At 50.5% G+C, this 22,441-nt stretch overlaps 13 protein-coding genes and 1 non-coding gene across 14 annotated transcripts; 8 read left to right on the top strand and 6 right to left on the bottom strand.

The window, feature by feature from the left end:
* Positions 1-386: 386 nt before the first annotated feature.
* UHO2_01722 (uncharacterized protein) lies at positions 387-2,627 on the bottom strand (the record flags this gene model as incomplete). Its single annotated transcript, XM_041559159.1, has 1 exon — positions 387-2,627. One exon carries the CDS (start codon positions 2,625-2,627, stop codon positions 387-389), a length of 2,241 nt encoding a protein of 746 aa, XP_041415093.1.
* A 344-nt stretch (positions 2,628-2,971) lies between these two features.
* On the top strand, positions 2,972-4,306 carry UHO2_01721 (uncharacterized protein; the record flags this gene model as incomplete). Its single annotated transcript, XM_041559158.1, has 1 exon — positions 2,972-4,306. The coding sequence occupies one exon, from the start codon at positions 2,972-2,974 to the stop codon at positions 4,304-4,306; it is 1,335 nt and encodes a 444-aa protein (XP_041415092.1).
* A 178-nt stretch (positions 4,307-4,484) lies between these two features.
* On the top strand, positions 4,485-4,590 carry tRNA-Leu(AAG). Its single transcript has one exon. It is a non-coding gene; the product is annotated as a tRNA-Leu (tRNA).
* A 1,300-nt stretch (positions 4,591-5,890) lies between these two features.
* On the top strand, positions 5,891-6,668 carry UHO2_01720 (putative transposase; the record flags this gene model as incomplete). Its single annotated transcript, XM_041559157.1, has 3 exons — positions 5,891-5,939; positions 5,974-6,431; positions 6,513-6,668. 3 exons carry the CDS (start codon positions 5,891-5,893, stop codon positions 6,666-6,668), a joined length of 663 nt encoding a protein of 220 aa, XP_041415091.1.
* A 682-nt stretch (positions 6,669-7,350) lies between these two features.
* UHO2_01719 (uncharacterized protein) lies at positions 7,351-7,908 on the bottom strand (the record flags this gene model as incomplete). Its single annotated transcript, XM_041559156.1, has 2 exons — positions 7,351-7,557; positions 7,651-7,908. The coding sequence occupies 2 exons, from the start codon at positions 7,906-7,908 to the stop codon at positions 7,351-7,353; spliced, it is 465 nt and encodes a 154-aa protein (XP_041415090.1).
* Positions 7,909-8,571: 663 nt separating this feature from the next.
* UHO2_01718 (putative iron inhibited ABC transporter 2) lies at positions 8,572-10,588 on the top strand (the record flags this gene model as incomplete). Its single annotated transcript, XM_041559155.1, has 2 exons — positions 8,572-8,609; positions 8,737-10,588. The coding sequence occupies 2 exons, from the start codon at positions 8,572-8,574 to the stop codon at positions 10,586-10,588; spliced, it is 1,890 nt and encodes a 629-aa protein (XP_041415089.1).
* Positions 10,589-11,025: 437 nt separating this feature from the next.
* On the bottom strand, positions 11,026-11,883 carry UHO2_01717 (uncharacterized protein; the record flags this gene model as incomplete). The annotated part of the gene is made up of 1 exon (XM_041559154.1): positions 11,026-11,883. The coding sequence occupies one exon, from the start codon at positions 11,881-11,883 to the stop codon at positions 11,026-11,028; it is 858 nt and encodes a 285-aa protein (XP_041415088.1).
* A 561-nt stretch (positions 11,884-12,444) lies between these two features.
* UHO2_01716 (uncharacterized protein) lies at positions 12,445-13,869 on the top strand (the record flags this gene model as incomplete). Its single annotated transcript, XM_041559153.1, has 1 exon — positions 12,445-13,869. The coding sequence occupies one exon, from the start codon at positions 12,445-12,447 to the stop codon at positions 13,867-13,869; it is 1,425 nt and encodes a 474-aa protein (XP_041415087.1).
* Positions 13,870-14,016: 147 nt separating this feature from the next.
* Positions 14,017-15,513, bottom strand: UHO2_01715 (uncharacterized protein; the record flags this gene model as incomplete). The annotated part of the gene is made up of 1 exon (XM_041559152.1): positions 14,017-15,513. One exon carries the CDS (start codon positions 15,511-15,513, stop codon positions 14,017-14,019), a length of 1,497 nt encoding a protein of 498 aa, XP_041415086.1.
* Positions 15,514-15,812: 299 nt separating this feature from the next.
* On the top strand, positions 15,813-16,820 carry UHO2_01714 (uncharacterized protein; the record flags this gene model as incomplete). The annotated part of the gene is made up of 1 exon (XM_041559151.1): positions 15,813-16,820. The coding sequence occupies one exon, from the start codon at positions 15,813-15,815 to the stop codon at positions 16,818-16,820; it is 1,008 nt and encodes a 335-aa protein (XP_041415085.1).
* Positions 16,821-17,011: 191 nt separating this feature from the next.
* UHO2_01713 (uncharacterized protein) lies at positions 17,012-17,938 on the top strand (the record flags this gene model as incomplete). The annotated part of the gene is made up of 1 exon (XM_041559150.1): positions 17,012-17,938. One exon carries the CDS (start codon positions 17,012-17,014, stop codon positions 17,936-17,938), a length of 927 nt encoding a protein of 308 aa, XP_041415084.1.
* A 193-nt stretch (positions 17,939-18,131) lies between these two features.
* UHO2_01712 (putative ARC18 - subunit of the Arp2/3 complex) lies at positions 18,132-18,763 on the bottom strand (the record flags this gene model as incomplete). Its single annotated transcript, XM_041559149.1, has 2 exons — positions 18,132-18,662; positions 18,758-18,763. 2 exons carry the CDS (start codon positions 18,761-18,763, stop codon positions 18,132-18,134), a joined length of 537 nt encoding a protein of 178 aa, XP_041415083.1.
* Positions 18,764-19,099: 336 nt separating this feature from the next.
* Positions 19,100-19,453, top strand: UHO2_01711 (uncharacterized protein; the record flags this gene model as incomplete). The annotated part of the gene is made up of 1 exon (XM_041559148.1): positions 19,100-19,453. The coding sequence occupies one exon, from the start codon at positions 19,100-19,102 to the stop codon at positions 19,451-19,453; it is 354 nt and encodes a 117-aa protein (XP_041415082.1).
* A 255-nt stretch (positions 19,454-19,708) lies between these two features.
* Positions 19,709-21,604, bottom strand: UHO2_01710 (uncharacterized protein; the record flags this gene model as incomplete). Its single annotated transcript, XM_041559147.1, has 1 exon — positions 19,709-21,604. The coding sequence occupies one exon, from the start codon at positions 21,602-21,604 to the stop codon at positions 19,709-19,711; it is 1,896 nt and encodes a 631-aa protein (XP_041415081.1).
* Between the last annotated feature and the right edge of the window lie 837 nt (positions 21,605-22,441).

Below are 22,441 nucleotides of genomic sequence, written 5' to 3'. Positions count from 1 at the left end.
AGAGGCAGACTTGGAAAGGTTGACGTCTAGCGACGCACCCCTCTTGATGTTGGAGATATCGCCTTACGTAGCAATGGTCTTTCGTCTTGGTCTTGTTTTCCTCATTCGTCCATTCTTTGGCTGCATCTGGATTCCTCTCTTCCTCGTCAATTTGCGCCGGTCAGGATGCGTACGGGTCAAATCGAGACTTTGCCTCTCGATGTAACACAGAATTGCAAGCATATCTTAGACTTGCTCTCAGAGACAACACTTGTGTTCGTCTCAAGATACACATACAAATTCATCCCCTTCTCGTGTCATAGAGCTGACATTTCGCTCTCAATATCAATTCTCTACGCCTATCTTCTCCTAACGTCTGTGGTTGACTGAGGAAAGCAAATGCGTGCTTAATGCACAGAATCATCCATCTCAACATCCTCCCCCTCGACCATCGCACCGTCTCGCAACGGCAATCTCAACCCCTCCCGCTCCCGCTCCTCCACACTCGGTGGCTCTGGCGTATTCACTTGCCCGTCCCACCCATTCGCAGTCGGATCGACCTCGATCGCATCCTCCCTTGTAATCGTCCTATCCGCCTCCGCCTCCGCCTCCCCTCGCTCCTCCTCATGCATTTGGGGTGCGGGACTGGCAGCCGCATCCCTCGCTAAGGCAGCCGCATGTTTCTTCTTCGCCGCAGCATATTTATCCTTTGCCGCGTTACTCTTCTTTTCTTTCTCCTCCGCTTGTTGATCCGCGATGGCTTGCGCTTTTGCTTCATCTGCCAGGTCGTATCTCCACATCTCTGCCAAGTGATCTTCAAACCTCTCGCATAATGGTTTCCACCTTTTCCCCCCAACCCCCACCCCCACTCCTTCGGGCTCGCTGTAGGTAGATTCGGGCGTGGCCGCCTCCAGTGCCGCCTCGATATCATCGGGAGGAGGATACCTGAATCCCTCCTCACCATTAATCAACCTCGCCCTTGCTCCGCCGTAGCTGGAGACAAAGGGGAAATAGCCGAGCGCACCATCGTCGAAGACGTTTTCACGTGGTTTGATGTTGATGATGGGTTCCGAGATTTCGCCGCGTTTGGGTTCTGGTTGCTTGCCGCGGGATCTGGCGGGTTTGGGGATGGAAGAAGAAGAGGAGTAGGTGGGGTTGAGATTGGTAAAGCCTCGAACGCGGAGTGGACGATAGTCGAATAGATCGCGAAAAGCTATGCCTTGCGGTTGGCCATTTAGGAAGAATCCGATTTTACTGCCTTCGAGTTTGGGGATGGGTCGCAATGATGGAGTGGTGGGACCGGAGGGTTTGGTTGTAGCTCCGGGATTCTTCCTGTTTTTCACCTTTGCACTGCCACTGCTTCCTCCAACTCCACCAACAGCAGAAGTTGATGCTCCATTCCCGTTGCCATCCACTCCATCACCCAGTCCCGGATTAGCAGCAGGGTTATAAGGCTCAAACACACCCGTACCCTCCACCCCCTTATACGCCTCGTTCAAACTAGTTCCCTTGATGCTCCTCTCAAACAACTGCTCCATCTCTCTCGTCCTCGGATACTCTAAACTTTCAAAATAAACCTGTCCCTTCCATCTCAGTGGAATTCTCTCCCTCCTAATATTCGCCGGATCATCCTTATCCACCGCCTCCCTCTCTGGGGGGAGCTTAATATACATGCCCACCACATCTCCCTCCTTGTACGGCTTCCCATACGCCTGTGGTCTCGAAAGCGTAACTTTATCCCCCGTCTTACCTCTATAGCCATAAGCATAGCCATCGAACCCAACAGGAGCATTGAGTCCAGCCTCTCTTCTACCCCAACCGAGCCTGATCTGGTGTCCGTGTACCATAGATTTTGGTGGTGGCTCGAGATGGTCAGGCGGGAGGATTTCGATTTCAGCGTACCACTCTCCTTGTCTGACGCCAATGTTGGTACGTGAGCTGCGAAAGCCTTTTTCGTTCGACAAGATGGAAGCGTCTGCGCTGATGTGGGTGAATCGAGATCGGTCGGACCAACACCAGTGGACGTTGGCTGGTCTGGTTTCGAGCGTTTTGAATACGGTTAGGGGTAGGTGTTGGGTTGCGGGACCGGCGGCGGTGTAACGCCATCCGTTGCGGTTGAAGGCGAAGTTGACTGTGCTATACAATGCGTTGGTGTTAGGAACGTGAGCAAGGTGTGGGATGGGGACAAAGTCTTCTGCGTCGTTCGTGAGCGGTTTTGGCCCGGGGAAGTTTTTGGGAACGATATGGTGGGATTTGCTGGAGGAAGCGGGGATGGGTTTGAGGCCATCGGTAGTGGAATGGCCGTCGTCGGAGGATGAACTGGAATGGCCGGAGGGTGGGGCTGATGGAGTTGATGAGCCAGATGGGGTGGAGGATTGGCCGAGACCGAGAAGATGGGGTGCTGTGCGAGCAATGTAGACTCTCTGCGCTTCGGATGTGTATGGCGGTGCTGGGGTGGAGGATGCTGATCGGTCATCGTGGGGAGGGGGTGAGGATGGTTGGAGTGGCGTTGAGGCCGCTAAAACGCTAGCGACGGAACGAGTGTCGTCTCTGGCAAGTGTCAGGTCGTCATGCTTTCTCTTGTTAGGGACTGCGCTGCCGTTGAAATGAGCCATGGAGTCGTCATGATCAGCTAGGAGACCGTTCATGCTGATGGCATGAGATTTGCAGCGGCCGAAAGTGAGACGAGACGCTTGCTGTTGGTGGTTGGCGAATGGCAGCGAATGAGAAGGTGGAAGAAAGGTCGGAAGATGAGAATGTGCCAGAAAGCGAAAGGCACTATGAGAGAATTGGACCCTTTGTGCAGCAGTAAATAATTTAACATCTGTTGTTTGCAGAGCGCAGTCTTGGTTTCCGCGTCGCGCGTCCTGGCTTTTGAATTGCTGCGCACGTGATTTGGGCACCGCACAGCACAACGGTCTTGGCTTAGGGTGTGTTTGTGTTACTTTGAACCACCACCACAGCCACCACCACAGCCATCACCACAGCCACGATGGACTCATCAAGACTACCACCAGAAACACCACGCAGGCAACTGCTCAAACGAATCCATCGCAGAAGCTCCATCCTTCCCTCGATGGATCCTTGCTCGCATCTCGCTGCGCCATCCGCTTCATCATCAACAACCTCACGCTCTTCCTCACGACGTCAACCGCTCAACCCAGACAATGACTCACCGCTGCTAGGCAACACTGCACCCGAGAAGCACGACGAAGCCGAAGAAGATCATGGATATAGTCACGAGCATCAAGACGAACAACACACACAGAGCTACACTCCACCCCCTGCTGCAGACACGCACACCAACCGCGTTGAAACTTGTTACGATGGCCAACTTCAGGGAGACGAGAATGGAGAAGAGGCAGCCTGGGCCCAAGTCGATGAGCTCATGGACACTGTGCAGCTCAAAAACCAACGCATACTCGAACTCGAGAAACAAGTCTGCTCCCTCCAACGCGATCTCCAGTCGGAAAAGGAACGTTGGAAACCTTCCAACGGGCTCACACGCGCTGCAGCTGTCAAACTCGAACGCGAGTTTCTCTCGCAGGAAATGATCCTCAAAGGCTTACAGAGGGATAATGAGGATAAGACCTTGGAAGTGGAATCGTTGAGACGCAAGATCAAGGTCATGTCTGATTTCCTTGCTCGTCAGTATGGTGCTGATGATTGGGAGGCTGTTGTCCACGCTTCTTCCGGTCTAGCTCCTCCTGTCAAGACTACAGCGCAGGAACCAAAGGCGGCAAGTGCGGACAAGGAGACTCGCAGTGCAGTCGCGAGAGCGTTGGCAGCTAGTCCACGAGCAGGTAACAGAGCCAAATTCACCCCTGTACTCGGAAGCGAAGCGACCGGGAACCCTTTCTCACCACCAACAGCCAGTCGAACAAAAGCACTAGGTCTGGCGGCGATCAATAACGATGATGTACTGATCCCGACTATTGCTAGGATGCAAACTCCTGCTTCTAGTCCCAGTAAGATGTTTGTTTCTTCTTTTGCGCCACAACCCAGTCCGATGGATAAGGATCAGTTGGACATAGCAGAGCAAGTAGGAGGAGAGCCGTCGAAAACAGCTATGCCAGAGCAAGGGGAAAGCAGAACAGGCGCTAAACACGGTCTGCCGGCAGGACTGGATCCGAACATACTGCTGGCGTCTATCGAAAGTGTCAGGCTACTGATTCAAGGTTTCGAGAGGAAGAACGCTATGCGTAGGGCTCAGCTGGAAACTACGATTGATGATGCTATTCAGGCTGAACGGCGGGCGGAGAGGTTACAAGCAAGTGCCTCCACAGCGACGGCCCAAGATCCGGCGCCCACTGCTGCTGCTGCATAGTACTGCAACTTTCCAACTTCACCGCATCGTCTCTCCTGCACTCATTGCTTGCTTAATACATACCCTTGTTACAATTCAGACCTAGAGGTGTGTGTGTGTCAGAAGGCGAGCCCAACAGTAAGTGCAGCAAAAAATGTGTTTTACGTCTATGTGTGTGTCCGGGCCGCTTTTCAACGAAGGCAAGATGGCCGAGTGGTCTAAGGCGTAGCATTAAGGAAGATATCCTGGATTGATTCAGGAAGACCTGCTATCTTCGGGCGTGGGTTCGAATCCCACTCTTGTCAGATTTTCTAATTTTTGCCTTTTTTGGCCACCACGAAGGCGGAATTCTGAGGGAAACATTCTCTCCAAATTTCGAACAAGATTCATCAAACAATGGCCGAGTAATGGTGTTTAAACCCTTTTGAGATGATGGTTCTTGATGCCTGTCAAGCTCCGCCATCTGCAACATTGCAAACCCCTTACATACCAACCCTTCTGGCCTAATATAATTGTCCCAACAACACTCAGCGCAGGCCAACACAACAGATCTGGGGCTCCAACACCCCCTTTCTGCTACACACTGCCCATTTTGACATTCTCATCCAAGACCCGCCTAACATGACCAGATCTTGACCAAATTTGACCCCGTTTTTGGCTACACATGACTTTAGAGTGATGTAAACGGGGAGCCTCCGCTTCTTGCAGGGGCAAAACTGACACCATTATACTCCCTTCAACCACTCCCTTCAACCAAGTCAAAGGCCTTTTGGTGGCTCCTACACCAGCCCTAATTGCGATGAGCGAGCGCAGAGGCCATCCCCGCCAAAGGAACACATGCATGTCATCAGAGACACTGCCGTTAGCCGTCTGAACTTTTTTTGTTTTTTTTTTTTTTTTTTTTTTGTTTTGTTTTTTGTTTTCCTTTCCTTGACTAGCGGTCTGCTACTCTCGGATGGAGTTTGGATGGTGTAGTTTCCGGATTTCTCACTCACTTGACCAGGACGTCACCTCTTCTAGAGAACTCAACGCTGGAAGAGCGACATTTGCTAACGGTTTGGTCCTAGCCTAAGGTCCTTTTTCTTTCCCATTTGTATTGTTACATTTTCCTCAATTTTTGCAATGATAGCAAGGCCAATTTCGGCCTGGTATAAAAAATAATAATTGCGTCTTGTTTCTGATGGAGTTTGGTCCCAATAACTGGCGATTGTGTGGAGTCTAAGTATGATGTCACTGCTAATTTTAGACAGAAACAAATATACTCAATTGACTGAGTGAACATGGTGAGAGCCTGGTGCCCCCAGCTTGATATACAGCTCACATGTAAACTGTCCCATGAATTTACATGTCACCATACATCACTCTAATGCTCAATAGCCATAAGTTGTATTGCCACACTGTCTGATATTGTCTGAAAGCCCTGCTTCTTCTCTCCAAGACTGTGTAAATGATATTGAGCAAGTCTACTGTGAATCACATCAGCAAAAGTGCCTCTGCTGATGTTCCAAAGTCAAAGGGGGGCTGGCCAAGAAAACTCCAGCCTTGTCATGTTTGCTTCCTGGAACACTATTTTGAGCTCAATTCCACCTCCACAGTCAGGAAAGCATGTCATGCACTGCAGGAGACATTTCAAGTCAAAGCATGCCCAACCACAGTAAGAAAAGCACTTCATTACTGTTGTTACAAAGCATGGAGGTTAGTGAAAAAACCCAAGCTACTCAAGAGACATTACAAAGCCTGTTGCAAATTTGCTAATGAGCACAAGGACATGACTTTTGAGGATTGGAAGAATGTGGTATGGTCTGATGAGACAAAGATCAACTTCTTTGGACCAGATGGTAAGCAGTTCTGTTGGATTAAGAACACCAGCTTCAACAGCAAGCTTGTCAGGCCAATGGTCAAGTTCAGCAGCAGCTCCATCATGATCTGGGGCTGTATGACATGGGAAGGGGTGGGAGGCATGTGCTTGGTGCTGGGTACAATGAATTCAGACCAATACATTGATATCTTGAATGACAAGCTTGTGAAAACAATCTCAGATTTGCAGCTTCAGCATGCATACACCAACATCACCTTTCAGCAAGACAATGACCTGAAACACATGTCAAAGAAGACAACAATGTGGTTGGAAAGCAATAGTATTAAGGTTATGCAATGGCTGGCACAGTCACCAGACTTAAACCTGATTGAACACCTCTGGCACCATCTCAAAATGTGACTTTCACAGTATAGTACAATTGCAAAGTCCAGGGATGAACTGCTCAAGAGATGTGAAGCTGAATGGACAGCAATCACTCCAGAGACATGTAGGACCCTAATAGAGAGTATGCCAAACTGCATCAAGGCAGTTCTGAAGGCCAAAGGAGGGAATATGAAGTACTAAGGTGTTGTCAAGGAGTGCTCCATAAACTGTCCCACAATAAAAAAAATTGGCTCTTCTTCATAGCACAATTTTCTTAGTCAATGTCAATATCATTTACACAGTCTTGGAGAGAAGAAGCAGGGCTTTCAGATGATATCAGACAGTGTGGCAATACAACTTATGGCTATTGAGCAGTAGAGTGATGTATGGTGACATGTAAATTCATGGGACAGTTTATGTGCAAGCTGTATACATATGGGTGGCACATGCTGAATGTGGGAGTTGCTATACCTAATGATCCAGCCTGACAATGTGTGGGACTGTGTTGTACCCAATCTCAGATCAGATCGGTCCTCGCTCCATTTCCAGTCAGATCGGGTTTCCCCCAATCCCTTCCATAATGGCTTATGTCAACTCGCATAATCACATTGGATCGTTTCCCTCAGCAGTTTCATCTTGGTTTCTTTGTCTATGAAATGGGAAAAACTGCTTTTTGATTCAGATACAAATACAATGAGTGGAAAGGAGGATGTAGCGATGGGCTATGAGAGCGGTGCACGAGTTGAAGGGGACCCGAGCACCTTGCCAGATGAGAGATCGTGGAAGGAATGCTTGCTAGATGCAAAGCTATCCTTCTGCATCAGGCCTAGCTTCTCCACCATGCGAGAAGGATCAAACACGCCAGTAAGGCTACTTGGAGGGCTTAACTGCGAGGAGCAGCAGCCAACCTCCTATCCTCATCCTGCTGTTCCTTCATCTTCCTCTTCTGCAACATATCACCAATTACACTTCTATAGTAAGTCCCATCGAACCCGTTCGCACCCATTCTCGGATACTCTGGTAAACCAAATGTACGCTTTCTTGAAACACCTCCTTCGTTGCTTGCTCCAATATACACATATGGTCGCAACTACACATCCCAAACGTCCCATTAAAACGTGTTAGGCTTGTCAGCATTCTTATCGCGAAAAAACCAAGGTGGGGTGGGGTTGCGGTGGCTTACCTTGGTCTCAGCCAATCCGGGAGGGACGACGTAGTTTGGGATTCTAGCTTCATCGATCCTTGCTGTTTTAAGATGCCAGTATCGTTCTCTTCCGTCTTTGTCGTAGAGTTGAGTCCCGCGTGAGTTGGCAGTAGCTATACGTTTGCGACGCATGATGTTGCCGGTTCGTGTGCCTTTGTAGAAGTCGCGATTGGCTTTTTTGGATGTGAGCGGTAGTCGGCTCGCTTTGGAGCATGTCACTTGGGTTGGTTTGAACATCCTAGCGGCACCCCTATGGCTGTGTGGATCAGTGTCGGGTCGAGTGGCCTAGTGAGATTATGTGTGGTGTGGTCGCCGCGAGGTGAATGGCGTTGATGATGACGAGAACAAGTGTGGTGGAAACCAAAAGAAAGAAAGAAAAAGGTGAAAGAAAGAGCTGGGTGCGATTCGGAACCGAAAGAGAGCACTTTGTTCAGACATGTTAGGTCGAACCAACATCCACACGACTAAAATTGGATTGCGTGCCGCCTTTTCTGCTCAAACCAAGTTTTCAGAAATTCCTAAAAATTTTCGAGTTGGTGGCACGAGCCAAGAAGAAGAGTGAGAAACTTTCAAGGCAGCAGAGCACAGTGCTCTCACAGTTCCGCTTGCTAGCCAGTGAGGTGTGTCCAACGCAACACAACACACGCCCAACTGACATCAGATGCTTTCCTATCGTCTTGACCATCATCTCTCTTTACCCTGCAGCTGTGACCTTATCGTCCCGTGCTGCTCCGCCTTCTATCCCTCCATCGTCAAGTCGTTCTTTTGTTCCTCTCCCTACGGACAAGCAGGCTTGCCGATCTAGGACTCGCATCTTTTTGGCTGTGCAACCAACATTCACCTGCTGCGCATCACGAACAACCCAACACTTTCACTTGGACTCGTAAACAATCCGCAAAGATGCCTCCTGTCTCTGCTTCCAAGGCTAAACGCCAGGCGTAAGTATCGCATCTTTGTTGCTAGCAGGAGCACCACTGCAGGCTCGCAGGTGTTCCAAGTACCGCGTAGTAGCTATTGCAACAATGTCTGACTCTCTCTCTTCACCCTCCTTTCACTACGCAACAGCGAAAAGGCCGCAAAAGCCGCTGCCAAGGGCGAAAAGTCGTCCAAGTCTTCCTCCAAGTCTGGCACCACCAACGACACCTCGGAGACTCCCATGACCAACCTTTCGGCCAACTCTTCCGTCGAGCAACTCAACATGAAGAAGCTCGACCTCGCCACCGAACGTAACGCTTCCGGTGTTTTGACCTCGGACAAGCAGTCGCGTGATATCCACATTGACAACTTCACCATGTCCTTCCACGGTCGTCTTCTCATCGACACTGCCACCATCAACCTCAACTACGGTCAACGATACGGTTTGCTCGGTGAAAACGGTTCCGGTAAGACCACCTTCTTGGCCGCTCTCGGTGCACGTGATGTCGAGATCCCCGAGCATATCGACATTCACTTGGTCACTGGTGAAGCCGAACCTTCCGAGACCAACGCTATCGACTACATTGTCAAGTCGGCCAAGGAGAAGGTTGCTAGGCTCGAAAAGGAGATCGAGGACATGTCCATCGCTGACGAGATCGACGAGGTGGGTCTTGAGCTCAAGTATGAAGAACTCGAGGAACTTGATCCTAGCACTTTCGAGACCAAGGCTGGTATGATCCTCCACGGTCTTGGCTTCTCGCCCGAGATGATGAAGAAGCCTACCAAGGATATGTCCGGTGGTTGGAGAATGCGTGTCACCCTTGCCAAGGCGCTTTTCATCAAGCCTCATTTGCTTTTGCTCGATGAGCCCACCAACCATTTGGATTTGGAGGCTGTCGTTTGGCTTGAAGCTTATCTTTCGACCTACAACCACATCTTGGTCTTTACCTCGCACTCGGCCGATTTCATGGACTCGGTCTGCACCAACATTCTCGACCTTACCCCTCAGAAGAAATTCTTGACTTACGGTGGTAACTATTCCACCTACGTCCGAACTAAGGAAGAGAACGAGACCAACCAGATGAAGGCCTATGCTAAGCAACAGGAGGAGATCGCCCATATCAAAAAGTTCATCGCTTCCGCCGGTACTTATGCCAACCTGGTCAAACAGGCCAAGTCGAAGCAGAAGATCATCGATAAGATGGAAGCAGCAGGTTTGATCGAGCCTGTTTGGCAACCTAAGTCTTTACGATTCAACTTTGAGGATGTGCGTAAAATGCCCCCTCCCATTATTGCCTTTAGCGATGTGGCGTTTTCGTACAGTGGTAAGAAGGAGGACTATCTGTACAAGGATTTGAGCTTTGGTATCGATATGGATTCCCGAGTTGCAATTGTGGGGCAGAACGGTACGGGGAAATCGACGCTGTTGAACTTGATTACCGGTGCGCTTAACCCTGTGGAAGGTACTGTGCAGAGGCATGCAGGTTTGAAGTTGGGCAAGTATTCTCAGCATTCGGCCGATCAGTTGCCTTATGATAAGTCGCCGTTGGAGTACATGGAGAGCAAGTATAAGGAAAAGTTCCCGGATAAGGATCTTCAGTTTTGGCGTGGCCAGTTGGGAAGGTTCGGTTTGTCGGGTGCTCATCAGACGAGTCCGATTCGTACGCTTTCCGATGGTTTGCGTAACAGAGTCGTGTTTTCGCAATTGGCGATGGAACAACCTCATGTTTTGTTGCTCGATGAGCCGACTAACCATTTGGATATGACTTCGATCGATGCCCTGGCTATGGCGATTAAGGAGTTCGAGGGAGGTGTGGTGATCGTATCGCACGACTTTAGGCTCATCAGTCAGGTTGCAGAGGATCTGTGGGAGGTCAAGGATAGGAAGATCGTTAACCTTAGCAAACAGGAGGTTAGCATTCAGGATTACAAGAAGAAACTTGTCAAGGCTTCAGCAGAGGCTATCGAAAGGGCTAAACTTTTCGCTAAGGGTAAGGCGTAAAGGTACCCCAACCCCCCAACCCCCTAATCCCCTAATCCCCTAACCCCCTTCCGAGGTTTTCTTTTTGCTGAGGTTCGGTTGAAAAATGGATCGACATTCAGTCAAGTACCTTGCGTTTCTGTTTCTTTGATCTGTAAATCGTTTCTTTCTTCATACTTTGTGTTGCAAATGCATTTCTGTGTTCCGACCACACCGAGTGATGCGAATGTTCCAAGATGATCTCTGAAACTGGTGAGTTGAGGAATGTTGGAAGATGAGCTTGCGTGAACACAGTCCAAGGAGGACGAATAATCAAGCTCAGCATCAAAGACACCGAACGCAAGCAGACCAACTGAAGCATAATGTATGGATTGCACTCGAACCAATGCTTCGTGATAATGTACAAAGAACCTGGCTTGCCCCGTCCTATTCTGCTATCCCCTCTCCTTTTCGCATTCTTATCGCTGTCCGATGCACTCCGGACCCAAAACTCCCATCTCGACCCACTTTTCGATCAGATCGCAAACGCCTGGATACGCACTTCCCCCCAACCACCCTGTCGGACTCTGGCCGCCTCCTCCCGCCTGTGTACCTGAGTACTTAAACTCGCTCCAATCGAACAACCGATTCTCAGTGCCAAAAGCGACGAAATGGGCAAACAAACTATTAAAATGCCCTTCACAGCACAAATGAACCAAATACTGATACTGTGCATGATAGACATGCGCAAAGACCCTCAACAACTGCTTATAAATATGCTTGCAAGTCGTCAAGAACGTCGGTGGAAAGTCTCTACTCGCTTTTGTGGGAAAAGTAGCTTCATCACTCAACAACCCGCCGACCCAGGTCATAACATAATCGATATACTGCGGTGCCGGTAACTTGACCTGCTTTCTGTTTTGATCGATCCAGGTGTAATCGAGACCGGGACCAGCAGACATGGTGGGGTTGTTGGAAACGGTGCAGAATTCGGTAAGAACGCCGTAGAATTGGTTGAGGTTGTTGAAAAAATCGAAGAGATTGACTGCAACCCATTCTTTAGGATCGACGTATTTCGGGACCGAAGAGATGGTTTTGAGCGAGCCTTTGACGAGAGAGGCGGATACGAAAGGGTGGCAGAGATAGAGAGGCTTGTTGGTGGATCCGAAGCCGAGACGGGTGGTGGAGGATGGGGAGGTGGGGGAGCGAGGGTAACCTGAAGCGTTGGAGGAGGGCAGAGAGGACGGGTCGAAGGTTGGCATGTTAGGATGGGTGGGGGATTTTTTGGGCCGTGAGGAACGACCCATGGATCGACCGAGCGAGTTGAAGAATGACATGCTGGGCGACGAGGTTGATAGCTGGATCAGCTATTCAAGACGGAGGGTAATCTGAGGGAGGGAGAGATCGAGATGCGATCGCGTTCGTACTTGGAGATGATGCGATGCGATGCGATGCGATGCGATGCGATGCGATGCGATAGTTTGCAGTAAGGGATGCGAGAAGAGATGGTCCTGCGATTGCGGTAGTCGATATAGGGATGGAAGCAAGAGTCAAAAGGAAGGACAGCAATTTGCAAAGTGACAGGTGATCGTTCCAAGTATGGGGGTGAGTTGCGTGTGTAGATTGCAGTTGATGCGCTGTCGTTTCTCTCGATCGGGAAATGCCACACTCAATCGGCCCGATTTGATGAGATCGGAGAGACGCGTCAGTTTGCCGTTCCGGCTCCACATGGTTAAGTTGACGTCTCCCAACACCACCACAACTTCGACTCAGCCTTTTCTTTGCCGCATCAGATATAAGATCAACACTTTCCCCTCCACACCTTTCTCCCTCTCCCTCTTCTCCCGTAGACACGCACTACAACGATACTATAGAGCTCCAAGTAAAGGCGAGACAAAATGATCACAGTGATCACCGAAGACGGTCGCACATTCCCCATCGATGTCGATGCCTCGATCGAACTTGAAAACCTCAAAGCCCTCCTCGAAGTTGATTCCGCCATCCCCACCGACCAACAGCATCTTCTCCACTCCGGAAAGCCGCTTCACGATGATAAAGCCACCCTTTCCAGCCTGGGAGTCGCAAATGACGATCTTTTGATTCTTCGAGATCGACGTCAATCCCCCTCCTCCTCCTCTACCACCACCACCACCCGTACAACCGCTCTTGCAGCATCATCCGAAGAACAAGCAGCAGAAGAAATTCGCAACCGTATCCTCTCCGATCCTGCTGCTCTATCCATGCTCCGCTCCAACAACCCAACCCTGGCCGACTCGCTGGAATCCCCCGCTCGTTTCCTCTCGCTCCTCCGCGCACAACAGTCTCAGATGGAACAAGCAAACCCCAACCCAGGTCTGCAAGACATTACAGACGAATTTGACATTGATGCACAACGACGTATCGAAGAAAACATCCGTCAGCAGCGTGTTCTAGAAAACCTCGAACATGCGATTGAATACTCGCCCGAATCTTTCGGTCGCGTTACAATGCTCTATGTCGATGTGAAAGTAAACGGAACGCCAGTCAAAGCTTTCGTTGACTCAGGAGCTCAAGCTACCATCATGTCTCCTGAATGTGCGGAAAAGTGCGGAATTATGCGATTGCTCGATACCCGCTTTTCCGGCATAGCGAGGGGTGTAGGCACAGCTAAAATCCTAGGAAGAGTACATTCAACGCAGCTACAGCTGGGCAAAGGGTTGTTCTTGCCGTGCAGTTTTACAATCATGGAAGGCAAAGGAGTGGATATGCTTTTTGGACTGGATATGTTGAAGAGGTACCAAGCGAGTATCGATCTAGCAAAGGGAGTGCTGAGGGTGAATGAAGAGGAAATTAGGTTTTTGGACGAACATGAGTTGCCGGAGGAAGCGAGAATCGAGTATGAGGTTGATGACCAGGGAAAGCCAAAGTCGAAGCAGAAGGAGGCGGTGTTGGGTGCGGCTAGTGCAAATGCTAATGCGGCAGCGAGTGCGATTGCGAGTGCAAGTGCAAGTGCGAGTAAGGTGGGCAAGTTTCCCGGTTCGGGGCAGTCACTCAGCTCTAGCAATACGGGAGCAAACAACAGTGCTTCAGCTGGAGGCAGTGCAGATCAACAGCATTTTGATTCTTATGGATGGTCTTTCTCACATCCCCAATCGAGCCAGCAGCCTCAACCGGGTGCACAAGCAATAGCGAACGGAGCGCAAGGAGATGGAGCAAAGCAGTTCCCAGAAGCATCGCTAAAAGCTCTTACTGATCTCGGAGCCACTCAGGCCCAAGCTCGAAGTCTGTTGACTGCAGCACAAGGTAACGTTGAGGTTGCAGCTAGTTTGCTTTTCCAGCAGTAACCATTCACCGTCAGACGGACAATGCAATGCATTCTCACAATCAGCCTCCTTGTGCTCGACTCTGGCTGAGTATTGCATCCGAGTGGTGTCGTTTAAAGATGGTAGAGTATATGTTTTTGAGCCACGCCCGAGTGGTGTTTTGCGGTCTTACTTGGCAGCCTCACCCTGCTGGCCCTCCGCTCGGGCCGCCTGCGGTTTCATGCCACCGGTGAAGAAAGCCCAGGTATTCAACTTCATCTCTCTGATCTGTCTCTCCTGTTCTTCCTTTGCTTGTTTTCTTAGCGTTTCTCCGTTCTCTTTCCAGTACTTTTGGTCTTCTAGGTATGCTTGGACGTACCTCTCCCTTTCTAGTTCGTAAACTGTTTTATCTACTGGCATGTTTCCAGTCCGACTTACTCCGCCGAATACATTTCCGAACTTGCTCAATCTTTTAGCACGCGCTTTGTTCTCCGCGAGTTCCTTCTCCCTAATCTGTGCCGCCCTTCTCGCATGTTCGCTCGGGATATGCGTACCCGCATAAGCTTGGAGTGTCGTCCGAACATCTTCGATACCATAAATTGCAATGGCCTCAAAGAAAGGAATCAGCCCAATCAGTTCCCTATCCTCCCGATCTCCCTTCCACGGCTCAACCACAATCCCGTTCTGCGGGTGCAAGTAGAACGAGTCCGGATTCGTATCTACCACCACCACTTTGCTCAGATCTCTGTTCAGGTAGTTCAAATCCTTGACCAACTTTCCATCGACCGTTCTACAGGATTCTTTGAACAGCGTGTAGGCGATAAACCTCCTATCCGGATCCAATTTCTCAATAATAGGACCCGCCGTAAAGAATGGTTGAGTGGTGAACAAGACGATCTCGTAGAACTGGGATAGGTAGCCGATAAAGTAGTCGAGTCCGGGACGCTTAGCCGTTCTCCATCCATGTTCTCTACTCCATTCGCTATGAACCAAAAGATCGTCAAGGTCGAGGACCATAGTGAAAGGTCGAGAATAGGGGAAAGGTAAAGGGTCGGGTAGAAGCTGGTCGAAGACTGGTTTGTTGAAATCTTCGTACATCGCACCCAACCTCAGTTTGATACGACCCAGGAAAGAATCGGATCCAGGTTGAGAGGCGAAGCGGGTAGATTCCAGTTCGTTGTCCCAAGGACGACCAAGGTTGCATAGTGTGAGGGTAGATCCGCCTAGGATGAGGGCGGAGAGAAGCCGGACCGTGGTTTGTCGACGTCGTTCGATGGATGACATTGATCGGGCTCCCGTCTTTGCCTTTGCTCCGGTGGAGTCTTTGGTGTTGCCCGATTGTGGGGTTTCAGATGCGATAAGCTGGTTTGCGCGGGGGGCGGCGGAAGTGTCAATGTCGAAGATCGAAGATGTTTTGCCTGTTTTCAATTCTTCTTTTGCCTCCTCAGGAGTGGGAGTGGTGGTGGTGGTGGAGGAGGAGGAGGAGGAGGTTTTGGGGCCATATTTGGTAGTGTTGGTTTTGGGGCCTGGCTTTTGTGAAGATGGGGGTGTAGCAAGGAATCGGATTGAAGATGGGAAGGTGGTGGGACGAGGAAGCGAGGCGGCAAGACGAGGAGTGGTGGTGGTGGTGAGGGGTGGGCGGGAGATAGCTCGAAAAGCTTGCCTTGCAGCCATGTGAAATGCCATGGTTGGCAGCGGGGGGTTAGCCTTGAGCTAAGACTTTCGGTGCGTGGTTTGAAGATTGGTGGTGGTGGTGGTGATGGTGATGGTGAGCACAAAGCCAAGCAGAAAAGCGAAAGTGGAGAAATTCTTTAGTTTTGCAGTGGTCAGCAGAGCCCGATCCCATAGAAAAGGAAAAAGATTCCCGATTGCGATTCACCCGAGCAATCGCTCAACTTTCTTCTGAACCCTTCTCCGCACCAACCACCGCTTCCTCACCATCATCCTCAAACCCAACCCCCACCTGTACCCACTTGGATCTCAAGATGTCGGCACCGTACATCCCTCCATCATTCGGTCAACCAGGCGTAAGTATCACCTATCGACCCAAATCTCTTCTCACCCCCACCCGCTCCACCACTCCTCCTTCCACAATCCCGCCAATAACCCTCTCGATCCCCCCAGCATCAATCCATCACATCTTCGCCCATCGACAATGGCGTGCTGGGATGCTCCTCTCGGACGCCCTTCTCTCCTCCGCCTTTCCCACCACCTCCATATCCATCCTTGAACTTGGTGCTGGAACCGGTCTACCCTCCATTACCGCCGCCTTACTTCCTCCCGCTGCTGCCCCCTTGGTGGTGGTTGCAAGCGACTACGACGAACCGGCTCTCATATCCGAACTGCGTCTTAATGTGCGTCGTAACGTCGCATCTGCTCCAGATGAAGTTCGGAAGCGGATAAAAGTAGTCGGGCATATCTGGGGAAAGAACACGGAAGAGCTTCTAGATTGTCTACCCGCTTCTGCTGGGGGTGGATTCGATTCAGTGTTGTTAGCGGATTGCTTATGGGATCCATTGAGCCATGCGGATTTGCTCAAGACGGTAGTACGGGTGTTGAAGCGGGAGAAGGGAGCGAGGGTGAATGTGATTGCAGGCTTACATACGGGGAGGGAGAAAGTTACGAGTTTTATCAGGAGAGCATATAGGGCCGGGTTGCGCTTGGCGCCGGTACATAACCCAGACATTTGGCCTGCTCTGGAGGATGATGCGGAGAAACAAGATGCAGATGCGGCGAGGGTGGGGAATGAGGCGTTGGCGAAGGCGGGGGAGAGGATATTAGAGTTGGAAGTTTGCGGGAATACTCCCATTCAGTCCGATTCAACTACAGAAGAAAAGGAAGAGGCGGAAGGGAAAGAGGGGGAAGATGAGCCTAGACTAACGGCTAATAGGAGATTGTTCAAGATCGAAGGATATGGAGAGGAGACAGAAGGGGATGTTAAGCTAAGAAATCGTTGGCTGACTGTTTGGTCTTTGGAATGGGCTCAACCATAATCCTACCCCCCTTCCTCACCTCGCCATCTGGACCGACAACTAGACGATACAGAGCAATGGGACTACAGCAATACCACTAACCTTGGTCGTAGTGTCAAAGTCTAGAGAGAGTTTTTTTTTTTTTTGTTGACTGTGTGTTTTGCCTTTCGATCTTCTTTGTGTAGCTGAAACAGTGCGCAAGCTTAGCCGTCATGCCTCTACTTATGGTTGGTAGTGTACGCAATCCCATTGCGGCACGAAGGATCCTGTCTTCAGCACCTCGATTCCACACGGTATCAAGGATGGTACCAAGATCATCTCTGCTCTCAAAGTTGCGTCCATCATCATCCTCCATCCTTGGCGCTTCCCAACAGCTCCATTCCGTGGGCCTACGCACATTCACCGCCACCCCTGATAGCAAGCAACCTACATCTCCCAACGCTGCATCATCGGCGTGCAGCACCGAAGCACAGGGCAAGGCCCTCGCGACATACACCGGCCCGCTAGCCTCGACCTTCACCCGACTCAAACTTTTCTCCCTGGGCTCACTGGGTCTAGCCACAGTTCTGACTCCCATCCTCCTTCTTGCACCAGGCGAAATCTCTCTTGCTGGTAGGGTAGGGCTGTGCATTACAGCGCTAGCTACATCGGGAGTTAGTACTGCTCTGATTGCTTGGATTGGAACTCCTTATGTTGGGACCATGCGTCTTTTACAACCTTCCGGCACCCGCTCTCTGGGGGAAATGAGGAAGGAGGAGGAGGAGAAAGTGGTTATGGAGTTAAATACAGTCAGTTGGAGACTCAAACGGCAAAAAACTCTAGTATACGAGCCGCACTTTCTCCGCCCCACGAGTAGACCTTTTGCTTCTTGGGAGATCACAAATTCGCCACCTCCCCTAGCTCTATCGCAAGCCGAGGGGAAAGAGGTGGTGAAGAAAGTCGCGGAAACGTTCGATTGGAAAACAGGTGCTAGTTTGGGCGTGTGGAGTGTAAAATACACTCCCCAAGCACAACAGAAAGGCCAAGGGGAGGCGGAGCCTTACAAGATGGTTGCCAAGACAGAGGTTGCAGGCAAACCTAACCGATACTTTAATGTTCATGAGGAGCTCTTGGGTCAAGATTGGCAAGTGCTTGGCTAAGTAGCATACCGCTTGAAAGCAATCAAGAAACTCTTGTCACTTGACTTTTTACTGTCTGCAATGCGTGACAAGTAAGAAAACAGATTGAACAGCATATCCGGATACTGTTCATGTTTGTATTGAGCATACCAAGGAATGTGCGGTGGAAAGTATGTACAACGTCGATTCATAGCCCCCGCTATAAGCTTAAGTGTTAGGTCAAGCTCTTGCCCATGAACCGTCTCTTGGTAAAAGCCAACCACCATTTACTCGGCGTACCATCGGCAAACACCTTTTCCACCAATCTTGCTGCCGTCTCTTGCCTGAGCTGAGTGAGATAACCTCTCAACTGATCCGCCTCGGCCCTACCCGCAGGCGGGGCATAAAGGGAGTTGAGAGGGAAATTCGCGTCTCCTGGCAGAGCAAAAGCGTCCACTGCATAGGTTTGCAACTGTTTGTTCGCCTCGTTTGTAGTCCAAGGGATTTTGCTCGATGCGATTTTGGTGAGACAATCCGAAATGAAAAGGATGAGGTAGATAAGAAGACGATCGGCAGGACCTTTGATTTCGAAGTTACGAAAGAGAGAGTTGGCACGGAAAAGGTCGATGGATTCGTCGATAATGTCAGGACGAGATGGGTCGATGGGGGGAGGGGCAGGTCCACGCGTTCGGGAACGGATGGGAAGCATGGACATATTCCCGATTACACGTGGGTCTGGGTCTTCGTTGTAGGATGAATGGTAGGCCTGCAGAACGCAGATTCGGAGAAAGGGGAAAGTGAATGATGGGTCAGTTGAAGCTTGCTGAATGAGAATTTGGACGGCGTTCGGAGGTTACTTACGGGCATGATGATGGGTGATGGTTTTGCAATTGACGATGATGGTTTCCGAGTGTCATCCAAAAGTGCCTTCTGGCTGTGCTGTTTCTCTCTTTTGTGTTGGCCGATTGCGAGATGGCTCGACCGCCGAATCGCCACGTGCTTCTGCCCCTTTTTTTTCCGGAAAGTAATGTGTCAGATTATTCTTTTCCCACATCTTTTCCCATAGATTGGAAAGATTGGAAATACGGAACCGAAGAACTCATCATCCTTCCCGCGGAACCCTACGCGAATTTCGTTTCCCTCTCACCATCGTCCATCAACTCGTCTCGACACTACTACACTATCGCAGTAAGAGTCGAAAGTATGAGCGCAATCATAGCAGAAATCCATCTCGACACGTCCTTCTCGTCAGAAGACAAGCCTTTGCCCACCACACCGATCCCCTTGACAAACACATCAGGAACAGCGCTTGCACCAAGCACAGAACTCCACATACCCCTCACAACCCAGAGCGACGCGAACAAGCCGCAACGGCTAGTCGACTTGGCAGATGTAATGGACGAAGCAAGAGCAAGATTGAATCAGGTGCTAACAAGTTGGAAGGATTGGGCTGGGAAGGAAGAGGTGCCTGGGACAGCGGCGAAGAAGGACGGAGAAGATGAGGAGGAGCAAGATGATGAGGAGCAAGAAGATGAGGAGCAAGAAGAGAAAGAGTAACGATTAGCATCGAAGATGTAGAGCCACGGCAGAGAGTGAAAAGCGGACATTGTATACCCTAAGAACAGCTGAAATATTTGTATTACCATCTCAGATCATTGATGAGCTCATTCTGGTAATGATCTCTCTTTTCTCGCACACCGCATTCTGCACCTCAGCTTGAGCACACAATAACAGGCAGAACAGATTTGAGAGAGGAATCACGGATACATTACATAGAAGTACACAGAAAAGATAACATTGACACTCCACCTTTTAGGTAGAAGCAGCGGCAGGCTCGGCAACAGGTGCATCAGCACTACCCGAAAGAGCCGGGTCGATGACAGCAGAAGCACTCGAATCAGCCTCGGTGTCAAAGGCAGCCTCAGCCTCTTGATCCACATCAGCACCATCCTTCTTGTCCTCACCCTCATCATCAATCTCCTTTTTAGTACGACGGGTCCTAATCGTCCTAATAATCTTGTCCAGCGTCTCCTGCCATCCACCAATCCAAGGTTCAGGCAAGTACCTCGACTTGATCTGTTGAAACTGCTGTTTGAGCGTCTCCTCTGGCCATTGCCAGGATTCGAAGGAAAGTTGATCCCATTGGACTGAGTTATGGGCTAAAGCGTCTTGGAAGTTCAATCGCTGCAAGAGGATCAGATCATCCTCGCCGGGAATCCAAACACTGTTATCGAGGTCAGCGCGAGTCGGGTGACGGTTGATACCTCGAACAGCCTGCTGAGATGGGTCGAGGCTGCTGTCATCACCCATAGTGCCGTAATCCTTACGAGGACCGGGACCGGTTCGATCAACACGGGAACGAATGTTGGAGAAAAGGTTCGAGTAGACCTTGTAACTTCGCTTGTTGCCCATCATGTTTGCAATCGCCTTCCAAGAGATGACCTCTCCAGGATGCTCCTGTTTGAACTTGTCGAGGGCAGCAAGGACAGCCTTGTCCTCCTCAGCATTCCAAGGGGGACCGTCGGCCATCTCGTGCTTGACCTGCAATTTGACGAAACGCGAAAGTACATCCTGGTTGAGACGACCCAAACGCTTAGCAACCGAGGCGGCATCTTCGCGAAGCACACCCATGCGTTGCTTGATCTCGTAATCCTCAGCCAAGGTGTAACGACCTTGCCTGCGGAACTGCGACTTGTTGGTCCTGACATGCAAGCGAACAGCAATGTTGGGACGACCGTCAAGACGACCAGCGAGATCCTTCCAGAGCTCGGTGTACATCTTCTCCCAACCCTTTTCGCGGTAGTTGTAGAGGAGCTCCTGGAAGTCTTCCTCGGAGAGACCTTTGAGCTTCATGAATTCGGCAATACCGTTCTTGATCGTGTCCTGCTCCTGCTTGGAGAAGCGACCCTTCTGGTACTTGAGACCAATGGTGCGCTCGAGCTTGGCAAGCATGTCGGAAGAGTAGACGCGCTCGACAAGGAGCTCGCGTGGGGGCAGACCTCTGAGCTCTTCGAGGGCAGCCTCCTCGGACATCTTGGCGCGTCGGCCACGACGTTGGCCGCCCTCGCTTGGGTCTTTCTTGACCTTCTTGACCGAGGGAGCGTTGGGGTCCTTCTTGGGGCGACCGCGCTTGCGTTTCTGTTCACCAGTGGCGGGGTTGATTTCACCTCCAGTAGAGGTGCCAGCAGCAGCGGCGGCGGAGAGGGGTTGAGCAAGGGCTGCGACATGGTTGGTGGTGGGCTGAGTGACGGCCTGAGTGGCAGCAGAGGCATCGATAGCGGTGGCCTCGGCAGCTCCGAGACTGGCAGGAGGCTGCTGAACAGCAGGAGCGACGGCGGAGAAGGAATCAAGGCAAGGGTCGATAGGAAGACGCGTAGCCGACGCGACGGCGTTGACGGCCTGAGCAGCTGAGGCGGCGGCAACGGTAGCGGCGTCCTTCTCGGCTTGCTCGCGTTCGAGCCGTTCGCGTTCCTTGCGCTCCTTCTTCTGGCGCTTGCGTTCCTTCCTGGCGGCCTTAGATTCGGGTGAGTCGTCGAGCTCGTCGGCTACGGCGTCGGCATCATCGTCGCTAGTGACGGCGTCTTTCGACTTTTTGTCTTTTTTATCCTTCCTATCCTTCTTGTGCTTCTTGTTCTTTTTACCGGCCTGAACAGCGTCGGCGGGGAGGTCGGCGACAGGCTCAGTAGTAGCAATAGTGGGAGGAGCCATAATCGCGTCGTCGACTTGCTGCTTCTGAGGTGACTGTGCGCGTCGGGAGAGGATAGGCAAGGGAGAGCAACAGTTTCCCTAATGGACAACGAGAGAAAGATGGTCCCAAGAGATGTGAGTTCCGCCGCGTCTGACAACGAGAAGGAGTGAGAAAAAGGGGGGAAAAAAAGAGAAAGGGGAAAAAGTGGAAAGATTGGGATGTGAGGTCTTTAATTGCTTTCTGATTCGCGACCCAAACCAAGGTGATTTGTGAGATTGCAGCAGTCTAGCACGGAGTTTTCGAGAATCAAATCGACAGAGACCCGTAGACACTTGTCTTCTGCCTCCAACAAGGGACAATGGAAAAGGCGAAAATTTGGGGGCGCGGGTTGATTGTGCAGATGTAACAATTTGGGGGGCATTTGTGCATTTGGTCGGTGTGGATTGTTAAGCTGAGTCGAACGACAAAAGAAGTTGGGCGGTGCGGCTATTGTGAAGAATTGAAATGGCTGAGTTGCGCGCGTTGTCAAGGTGTTAGACCTTTGTTGAAATGCCATTTTGCAAATCTGCCCAGATGAAATGAGAGAAATTAGAAATTAGAAATTAGAAATTAGAAATCAGAAATTAGAAATTAGAAATCAGAAATTAGAAATTAGAAATTAGGGATCAGAAATTAGAAATTAGAAATTAGAAATTAGAAATCAGAAATTAGAAATTAGAAATTAGAAATTAGGGATCAGAAATTAGAAATCAGAAATTAGAAATCAGAAATTTGAAATTTGAAATGAAAATGGTAACAGAGGCCATCACGCTCACTCTCAAGCTCTCATCACTGAGCAGTATCGACGGTCGAGTGTC

Source organism: Ustilago hordei, assembly GCF_900519145.1.
Source record: "Ustilago hordei strain Uho2 genome assembly, contig: UHO2_contig_03, whole genome shotgun sequence".
In the NCBI taxonomy this organism is placed as follows: Eukaryota; Fungi; Basidiomycota; class Ustilaginomycetes; order Ustilaginales; family Ustilaginaceae; genus Ustilago; species Ustilago hordei.
This window is presented reverse-complemented; position numbering and strand designations above follow the sequence as displayed.